Source organism: Leptonychotes weddellii, chromosome 10 (genome assembly GCF_054177405.1).
Source record: "Leptonychotes weddellii isolate Sample4059 chromosome 10, ASM5417740v2, whole genome shotgun sequence".
Lineage (NCBI taxonomy): Eukaryota > Metazoa > Chordata > Mammalia > Carnivora > Phocidae > Leptonychotes > Leptonychotes weddellii.
In genome coordinates, this window is record NC_138378.1 from 54,080,911 (window position 1) to 54,091,743 (window position 10,833).

The 10,833-nt window shown below is 43.9% G+C and overlaps 1 protein-coding gene across 13 annotated transcripts in view; it reads right to left on the reverse strand.

Annotated features, from left to right (window-relative positions):
* The window catches only part of THADA (THADA armadillo repeat containing), a 328,075-nt gene that overhangs the window by 100,064 nt on the left and 217,178 nt on the right, over positions 1–10,833 (reverse strand). For 11 of the 13 annotated variants that reach the window (XM_081833473.1, XM_081833472.1, XM_081833471.1 and 8 more), the window contains one exon: positions 642–757. The exons of 1 other annotated variant lie outside the window; for it this stretch is intronic. In XM_081833473.1, the coding sequence (XP_081689599.1) occupies positions 642–757 (116 nt within the window). Of the gene's footprint in view, positions 1–641; positions 758–10,833 lie in introns of those variants that run through there. One more of the 13 variants, XM_081833478.1, reaches the window with a different exon arrangement.

Consider the following 10,833-nt stretch of genomic DNA (forward strand, 5'->3'; position numbering starts at 1 on the left):
CGGGGCCCTTGCAGTATACTGTCCTACCAATATCAGAGACCTGCAACATGGATTTTGAACACATTGTTACAGAGAGGACTCCCTGTGTACTGAATGAGAGATTCTTTTTATTCCATAGCATAGTTCACAGAGCAAATGTCCTAAATTCTAGAATAAATGAACAATGGCCGGAATGAAAAAATAAATGTATCCACCCTCCTGTGCTTTCATTATTCAAGCTATTCTACTGCCTACTTAAAAAGGGGGCAACTTGCATGTCCTTTTCTTATTCACACCCTACCAGTCTCTCTGTGCCTGTTCAAGTCTTACCCCAATCTCTAATTGCCGTGTGGCACCTAAGAGTTTGTACCACATCTGACACAGGGCTGGGCACGTGGCAGGTATTAATAAAAACAAGCTGGCTGGTGGACCGATAAAAAGCCATATTACATGCCCCCCAGCCATACAGCAGTTTCAGAAAAATTGTCAAGAAAATATTTTTCTTTCTTTACCACAACCCGAAGTTCTAAAAAGATAAATACTCCAATAAGTTTAGAAAACGCATGCCAATGACTTTTAAAACTCCCACAACTAGAAACAGCCATTCTCCAATGTATTCTTAACCCCTGATAACTCCTTGCTCATGTGGGGTTTTAACATACCTCTCGGCCAGCCAGAGTTTGGCCCTGGTACAAACAGCAATGTCAGCCAGCAGCTGTTGAAAGTATGCATTCAGTCTGTATTTGGAGTCTGTGCAGGCTTCTAACAAATGAAAAACCTAAACCAGAAAAGAGAAAAAAGCAATATCCTGCTGTGAAAATATATTTTTCCTCAATGTTCAGTTCCTCCCTGTTAGGTTTCCTCAAAATATTCCCCTCAAAGAAAACAGACACCTGTAGAATGTGGCTCTGGTCTCCATGCAGGAAGCAAGCTGGTTTTGGGAGGACACAGCAAGGGACAAGAAACCTGTGCCCTTAATTCCTACCTCTGCTCTGGGTTCCCTGTGCAATTCCAAACAAGGGTGACTGACTACTCAGTGACCGAACACTCATTTGATATAAGAGCTTATTCGTTACAACAGCCTAGAAAATGATTTTAGCAAAGAAAGGCAAACATCTTGCTCTAGGTGAGCAGTCTCATATGAAAAAAAAATGTACCTTTTCAAGTCAAAGTTTTACTGCAGAGGAAAAATCAGCAGTCTCAGAGTCCAAATTGGTTTGTGTGTTGGGTTTATCAGAACCATCTTGGCCAAAGCAGTAGGCCACGATGATGCCTACCTTTGCAAACACGGGACAGTGATGTTTGTAAACGATCTCGATTTTCTTTCGCAGTTCCCCACTGAGACATGCGGAAGCAGCAAAACGGACACAACCTATTCTCACGCTGACATGACATGATGTATGAGAATTGAGCAGAGAAAGACAAATCCTCTAGTTGCCTCTATTTAGAATGAAGGCCACAGATCCAGCAGACACATGACCGTGCATGCGCGCACGCGCGTGTGTGCGGCTCATGCAAGCATGTCGTGGATTCACACTCTGTGATGACACCAACAACACTCTGTGAGGAGTATAAACCTGCAGCGGAGAGAGAGGACTAAGGCACAGATGAGATCCTCTGACCTTAGCCGGCGCCAAGGAGTACGAGGACGCATGGCAGAGAGCTCCTGCAGTCTCCTCATCTCAATCAAGCGGAGACGGTGGGCGGAGCAAAGCTAGTACGCATAAACACACCGAGAACTTGGAAAGTCCATTTTAATAATCAGTTTGGTTCCCTCCCCTACTGTATCCTTCGCCAGAGCTACAGGTGACTCTTTCAAAGCGACAAGATTCAACTTTTTCCTCTCTTCCTCTCCTGCCGATGAGGAGCCTAAGTGAGAGTTAAATAGGGAAGTGAATAAGTACAAAAAGCAGGAGGCCAAGATAAAAGAGATCCAGAATCATCAGAGCCTGAACGGGAATGAGCTAGCAGTTTTCCTGGGTCAGACATCTGCAGTTACCAACAACAAATATACCCGGAGCACCTCTGTTTAGAGAATTAAAAAAAAAAAATTGTGATTATTATATGTAACTGTTATTATTATTTATTTAATTTTTTTGGGGGGGTCTAAATAGACGTAATTGTATAGGAGACTGCACACAAGTCCCGATGTGGAGATTGAAAATGCTTTCTCTAATAATGGATCTGTTATTTCAGAGGCAACAGATCAAGTATCACTACTTCACCACACCCCCGCAGGGACCCACACCGCAGGTCGTGAAGTCTGGAGGAATGGGTCTGGCTGGGGCTTCTGTTCTTATGTGGTGACTGCCAGAGCGAAAAAACACACCTCCCTCTGCTTGAATCCCCACTACCTTGAAAGAGTTGTCAAAGTCACTGGGTCTTGCTTTACTTCTCTCCACAGCTGCAAAAAACCAACCACCAGGGCTTTTCATGGTGTCACAGGATCGTAATTAATCAGCAGACACCAGCAAAATACATGAGCGTGGAATTTACTTGTAAAGAAAGCTGTGAGATTTTCAAATGCCTCTCATTTAGAAGCAATCACCTCAAAAATAACTCCTGATGGATGTTTAAACTTAGTCCTATATTTGCTCACCTTACTTGGCAAAAACAAGGCTGTTTTTGAAACGCTTGGTAGCTCTGGTTTATGAAAATCAACCTCCAGGTCCACCAATTCTGTAACCTTGGGCACAACCCAGACAACAATTGTGATCCTGGTTATTCACCAGGAACAGAGAGCGATCTATTTACATGGGACAACTGCAGAGGGAGGTACACTTATGAGAACCACAGTGGAAAGGAACATGGAGGTGAGACAGAGCGAGAGAAGTGAAAGACAGGGTCACAGAAGTCAAGGGAAAACCGGGCAGGGAAGGGGAGGAAGAGGAAAAGACGGGGGTGGGGGGGAGGAAAGAAAAGTTTTGTAAGCCCATGTCTGAAACAAGTGACTGTGTTTGAGATCATTTCTTTTTTGAGAAAATTAATGACTATATTTGAATACACGGCTACCTTCCCATGACATTTAGAGGGTCTGTTTTAATTTGTCCAAGAAAAATGAGGCCATCCTTTGGTGTGAAGTCCAGAGGTGGGGCCAGGCCTCTGGAACTACAATCCAAGGTCAGGTCCAGGAGCACCAGGCAGCCAGCTTCCAGGAAGGGTCATTTGTCCATCAGCTCGGAAAGGACGGCGGGGACAAGGCAGTTCCTCCTCCTTTCCCCCTTCTCTGAAAGTTCTGGTCCAGGAGAACCTCTGGGCTAGGAGTGTGGTCTAGGCCAGCCTGGGATAATTTGCAAACAGCCTGTAATACAGGACTGCACGAACCAAACAGAGAAACTGAAGCTGCGCGACCAACGGAATGCATGGGAGAGCTCCAAGAAGTGAAGTGTTACTTTAGGTCTCCCAGATTTGCAATAGGATTCCAATATTCAGTCCACAAATACTTACTAAACAAGAATTACTACCAGGCGCTGTCCCAGGAGCTGTGGCACAGAACACAGGAGTGCCTGCTCCCCGCAGCTTACACTCTAGTCACGAATAAGCAGAAAATCCACAGCTTCCCTGCCCCTGCCTGGTCTCGATTTAGAACCTGCATGGCGGCATCACCATCACTGTCCTCTTATGCTTGACCTCACCCTTGACCAAGCCCAGCACACAGCCGGAATGCAACGAGCATGTGCTGAATTGATTTCGCTTTGTGGTGCCTCTTCCTATACTGACTCTGCCTGTAGGACACATGCCCTTGGGTTTGGGGAGCTCCCGCAACCCCAGGTAAGGAGTGGGGACACAGCTGAACAGCACCGCACTCCTCTCTGCAGCAGGGAGAGGCCAGGTCAGTGGCGGGGATGCAGCCCTGGGGGAGGAGCACACACTTGGGAGCCAGGTGCATATGGGTGTAAACCCAGTTACTAGCTATGGAGCTTGGGGCAACTTATTTAACCTCTGCTTCCTCACGGTAAACAGTACATAACAGTCTCTGGCTTATAGGACCATAGAGAGATTTAAAGGAATATATACTTGGCACCCACTAGGCACCTGATAAAAATGTTAGTTCTCTTCCTTTTTCTGTCCGCCCCCTCCCTTTAGCCCCCATTCCAAAAATAAACATTCAGAGAAGGCTTTGCAGAAAAAAGTAATATTCCTATTTAACCCTTAAACAAATCTGGTCAGAATCTGGGGAAGACCATGCAAGCAGAGAAGAAACTGAATTATAAAAAAATGTTAAAGGGTATTAAAATAACAGTATTGCCAACAAAAAGAATAAACCTTAATGTAAACTATGGACTTTAGTTAATAATGATGTGTCAATACTGGTTCATTAATTGTAACAAGCATACCACTCTAACGCAAGATACTAATAACAGGAGAAAACCGGGGAAGAAAGGAATATATGGGAACTCTCTGTACTACCTGCGCAGTTTTTCTGTGAATCTGTGATTGTTCTTAAAAAATCCTATGAATGGAAAGAAAATACGAGGACTGCTCAGGGGACAGCAAGTAGCTGTGTGCGGAGAGAGCACAGCCAGGGTGTGTGCAGGGTGGTAAGGGACACATAATCAGATCTGTAATGTGGAAAGGAAAGGCCAAGACAGTGTGGAGGCTGGATAAGAAGGGGCAGGATGACCAAGACTGCTATCAGTCTAGACTACAGGTGGTCAGGGTCAAAGCCAGAAGCTGAAAGCCAAGGATGGCGGTGGGCCCAAAGCGGCTGCAGATGTTTTCTTTGACCTGCACAGTATTTTTCAACCTGCCACTTATGAATTGGGAAATTTCACACCAAAATCATCCTGATTTCCAACTTCTTTTGAAAAATCAGAAGACCTGGGGACCACGGGCCCACACTCCTATGGGGCAACAGGCACCTGCGGGGGTGGGTTCACCATGGGACTAAGGTGGAGTGTCAGCGTCATTTATCACTGCTTTCTTGCCCTTTTTTTTTTTTTTTTAACTTTTGGAGAATCAAGAGGAAAATGAAGTATTTACTGAACCCAAATCTCTATCAAATTTTAGAAACAAAGGATTGGATCAAGAGGGAGGGCTGTGTGTTTCTAACAGTTCCCCTTTATTCACTCATCTGCCCGTGCTGGTAGAATTTTGATTTTGTGACAGCCCCAATCTAGATGGTAAAAGGAGTGGAATGGAGAGGAAAAGGATACACTTGAGAGACATTTTAGAAGCTGAAGAAGCAGGATTTGGCAACGTGGCATTTAGACGTGGAGTTTAAAGTCAGAAAAGAGCCTTTTCACTCAGGCAGCTGGTGATGGAAAGCCATTGTCCAAGACAGGAACCACAGGGGAATATGCAGGTTTGGGAATGAGGGAAGGGGACCTCAGGAGTTTGGTTAGGAACATCCGCATGATGATTGCTCTAGTCAGGGGTTATTTATCTTGCATAGCAAGAATTCTTTTGGGAGTGAAAAGGAGCTCTATGAATGACCACCATGGGATGAAGCAGGGCAGTGAGTTGCCTCTAGCTTCTGCAGGCCCTTAAGAGAAAGACTAGAGTGGACTCAGAGGTGTCTTTGGCAAAAAAAGCAGCAGAAAGCTTTGCTGACTTAAGACGGTTGTGACCCGGTCAGAAAGAAAGCAATGCCAACCGTCAAGTGCACACCAGCAGCACCGCCCGTGACTATCGCAGGCAATGGGACCGCTAGGAGATGCCCTCAGCAGGGGAGGCTGGGCAGCAGTGGGGAGTGGGTCAGCGTTCTTGCCCCTGAGATGCAAGCCCTGATGAATCTCCGGGAGGACCGAAGGAAAGTCTAGAGAACCTGGAAGCAGTTACTCTTTGCCCAGCCCCACTCTAAACGCAGAGACTCGGGGGAGTCCCCAAGCATCTGTGTAAAGCACGGGATCCATTTGGGCAGCTTTGAATCTTAAAAGTGACTCCACAAGAGCAAATGTAATGCTCTTTGAATAAATGCCACAGGCCTAAAAAGAGTCATGAGGCAGATCCCTGAAAAAACTTGCCCTGCACCAGTAAAATATGTCTGGTTTATGCTGCTAGACGAAAATAGTGACCTGTGTTAGACAAGATCAAGATGATATATGGCTGTTTGGGAATGCAACGCTGAGATGGGTTTTCCTCTTCACCAAGCATGGCTTCCAGGCAATTTTCCCCCTTATAAAATCAACAGCAGCTGAGCTCCAGAAACAGCAGGATCCAGCAATAACAGGCCCAGGTTAGGCAGGCCGTGAAAAAGGACAACTCCAAAGAGAAAAAAGATGCCCATTTCAGAGGTCAGATACAAATGAGCTCCATGTATCGTAATCATTAACAATCCCAAACTCTGAAGATCAAGGAATCTATCCACTTTTTGCAACTGTATTTTCTTAAAAACAAATCCCCTTCTTCTTTTGCAGCATGCAGACTTTGGGAGAACGCTTTTGCCCCTATCACATTCAGCCGAGTATAAAATTTCTGTATCTGCCATTTTGCCTAGGCTTCTCTCTGCATTGCTCCAACTCCCACAGCTAAGTCAGAGCCACATTTTTCCAAGCCCAGTGTTTACACAGGATTTTATTTCGGCTGGTAAAACATCTGTATTTTTTCAGGGACTTAAATAAATGATCTATGCCGGGAATGTACAGTATAGGGTGATGTCAGGCCCCCTTTTTCTCTCGACTCACTGGGCAGAACAGGCAAACATTGTTTCAGCCTGTAGTTGGGAATGTGAATATTTATCCTGTCGACTTAATTCATACAAACAGAACGAAAGGCAGGCAGGCAGAAGTATTTTATGGCTTTAAGTCAGGCTGAAAGGAGGGGAGGGTGTGAGAAGGGGGATGACTGAGGGAGGAATCTAAACTTTCTAATTCACAGAAACATGCTTAATCATATAAATGTGGAGAAAGAGATACAGCAAAAATTATTTAAAAGGTAGACTGCGTTTGTATGTGTGTACAGGGTGAGTGTGTGTGTGGGGGGTAGGAGATGGGAAAGCGAGAGACAGAAGAGTTCTCTAACATATATCCTTCCTAATCATTACACTGAGGGTTAGGATTTAATTGTTTTCTGCTTCAGGCCCATTAATCTTATCCCCAACCAGACCACAGGCTTTTCAGGGCAGCCCCCTTAGCCTCTGACTTCTATAGTGCAGGCAATGGTCCTCATTGGGTATATGCAGCTGCCTAGGTCATCTGTGCAGAGAGCTCAGCATATTTTTCTTTTTTTATCGACAACCCTGTGGACAGGAGGCATGACCCTGGGTCACTTCAGCTACTCAACCTGGTCATCCCTACAAGAAAGGGCTTGGTGGGCATGTGCCACCCACAGTTACCCACCAATGCTAGAGGGCAGGTGGGGAAGCATTTCAAGTGGTTACTCCTCCAAACCTCAACCTGTTAATCAGATGAGAACACATCCTTAGGAAGGTCTTGGTAAGTTCCCAAAAGGTGACACTTGGCTGTGTTGTGTTGTCGCTGCCAGGAAAAGGGTGCTAATTATGAAGTGTAATTACTTCCTAGCTGACACTGGCTTGGGAAAGAGAATCGCAGGAAATAGGCCCATGAATCTCTTTAAGGCCTAAAATGTACACAAACACAAAGTGTGTAGGGCCCTGAAAAGTCACTTTGTGTGTCAATGCATTCCCTCCTTTCTATTAACACTCCCCTTGTTCTAGTTCAGGAACCAAAGATCTTATGCCTAGAAGATGAAAACAACTCACTGGTCTCCGCCGCCAAAGCTTATTTTACACATGGCTGCAGAGAAACTTCCTTAAAGCCCTGATTGTATCACTCCCAAGTTCAAAATCCTTCAGTGACTCCCAACCACCTAAAGACTTTGCTGGGCACTGAAGTCTTGACCTACCTTTCTGCTTTTACTTCCTTCTTCCTCCACTTCACATATCTATTTTGTGGCTAAATGGGACAATTTCCCATTCCTGACAACTTATAAATGTTTTTCTGTCCAGGATGTTCCCTCTATTTCTCCCGCCACCACCCTCTCCAACTCTGCCTATTTAAATTCCATTCATACTGTAAGGCCCGGCTAACACCACCTCCTCCATAAAACCTTCCTCTTCTTTCATCAACCGCCATCCCCCTCCCCGCCACCAACACATACTCTTTTCCTACTCAGTGCCCAACAGCTCATTTCATTTGATTTAAAAAAAATTTTTTTTAAATCCTGTCATCATGGTTATCAATCTATAATTTCCTTTCCTGAAGTATAGCTCTTTGAAGGCAAGGACTATGTCCTGTTCTTTATAGTCCCTGGGGTCCCAAGGATATGTAGTTTTGTCTGGTGGAGAGAGGGCTCCATGAGTGGAGTATTTATTGATTTGGAACTGTACCATGCCTCCTTGCCAGGGGGGGCAGGGGCAGAACCCATGTTCACAGCAGCACCCACGGTGCTAAAGGTGACCTCTCTACATGGTCCCCACGCAAAGGGGCTGGGAGAACTACACAGTATTAATGAGACAGTGAGTATTCATTTGTCTTAGATCATCTCTGGCCGGCGCTCCAAATTTTACAATGCAATTAGGAGTCCCCTCACGCAGAAGAAGCATCAAGGGCCCCAAGCTACTGGGTAAGAGTGAGGTTTAGAAAGTGATGTCAAAGGTATTCAGTGTTAACCCAACATATCAACAAAGGCTTGCATGTGAAGAATTAACAATTTACTAGGGCACCAGGCTGGTTCAGTCAGTGGAGCATGTGACCCTTGATCTCAGGGTTGTGAGTCTGAGCCCCACACTGGGTGCAGAGATTACTTAAAAATAAAATATATATATATTTTTTTAAGATTTTGTTTATTTGAGAGAGAGAGTGGGGGGCAGAGAGAGAGAGAGCGCGCACAAGCTGGGGGAGAGGCAGAAGGAGAAGCAGACTCCCTACTGAGGAGGGAGCCCAACATGGGGCTCGATCCCAGGACTCTGGGATCATGATCTGAGCCAAAAAGATGCTTAACTGAATGAGCCATCCAGGCACCCCCAAAATAAAATCTTTAAAAAAACAAAAACAATTTACTAAACACTGATGTTAATAACTGTTCTAACCAAAGAGTTCCTAACTTTGGAACACAGATATATTTCTGTAAAGCTATGTATAAAATGTTTTAAATTACAAATTATTTATTCGTAAAATAAATCCCAGTTTAACTTATTTAGGGGAAGCTTTATTATACTTGCCAGTTTATCTTTTCTATCTACCTGGATCTTCAACTATTGAGTTTCCTTAAAGACAATACTGAGATCAATAAGGATCTCTTTGAGGTACCAAAACTTACTGAAAAATAACACGGATAATTTGTTCAGTCTAGACAGTTAACTTTAGCAATACAGGAGGAAGGAAGCTGGTGGTGGAATAAATGAAACAATATTAGTTATAAATCAGTAACTGTTGAAGCTGAGTGATGGGTACATGAGATTCATTATATTATTCTGCCTACATTTGTGTATTTTTAAATTTTTCTGTAATTAAAGTTTTAGAAAAAGGCTTTAGGAGAGAAGGAGGGAAAGAGAAAAGAAAACAGCCCTAGGCCACAGAGATTCAATATGTGTGAAAAGCTTATGATCTAGTACAGGAAGTAAGTTATGTACATAAATAAATAAAATGCATAAAATCCAAGAGGGAACACTAAGTACTGTAAGGGAGAGAATCGAGAGTCCAGAAATAAGTTTGCTGGAAATTCAGAGGATGGTAAAAGTGACATTTAAACAGTAGTGAAGAGACCGACTTATTCAACAAAAGGTATTAAGACAACCAACTAGGTTTTAGGGAAGTAATACAGCTGGGTCCCTACCCCAAGCCTTGCACTGAAATAAATTTTAGATGTAAAATTTATTTTATATAAAAAAAGAAACTATAAAAGTGTTAGGAGAAAACACTGGACCATTTCTTTACACCACACACAAAAATAGACTCAAAATGAATGAAAGACCTAAATGTGAGACAGGAATTGAGGAGAACACAGGCAGCAACCTCTTTGACCTCGGCCCCATCAACTTCTTCCTAGACACATCGCCAAAGGCAAGGGAAGCAAGGGCAAAAATGAACTACTGGGACTTCATCAAGATAAAAAGCTTTTGCACAGCAAAGGAAACAGTCAACAAAACCAAAAGACAACCGACAGAATGGGAGAAGATATTTGCAAACGACATATCAGATAAAGGGCTAGTATCCAAAATCTATAAAGAACTTAACAAACTCAACACCCAAAGAACAAATAATCCAATCAAGAAATGGGCAGAAGACACAACAGACATTTCTGCAAAGAAGACATCCAAATGGCCAACAGACACATGAAAAAGTGCTCAACATCACTCAGCATCAAGGAAATTCAAATCAAAACCTCAATGATGAGATACCACCTCACACCAGTCAGAATGGCTAAAATTAACAAGTCAGGAAATGACAGATGTTGGCGAGGATGCGGAGAAAGGGGAACCCTCCTACACGCTGGCGGGAATGCAAGCTGGTGCAGCCGCTCTGGAAAACAGTATGGAGGTTCCCCAAAAAGTTGAAAATAGAGCTATCCTATGACCCAGCAATTGCCACTACTGGGTACTTACTCCGAAGATACAAATGTAGTGATCCGAAGGGGTACATGCACCCCAATGTTTATAGCAGTGATGTCCACAACAGCCAAACTATGGAAAGAACCAAGATGTCCATCAACAGATGAATGGATAAAGAAGATGTGGTGTATACACACACACACACACACACTGGAATATTATGCAACCATCAAAACCCACGAACTCCTGCCATTTGCAATGACGTGGATAGAACTAGAGAGTATTATGCTAAGCAAAATAAGTCAATCAGAGAAAGACAAGTATCCTATGATCTCACTGATTTGAGGAATTTAAGAAACAAGACAGAGGAGCATAGGGGAAGGGAGGAAAAAATGAAACAA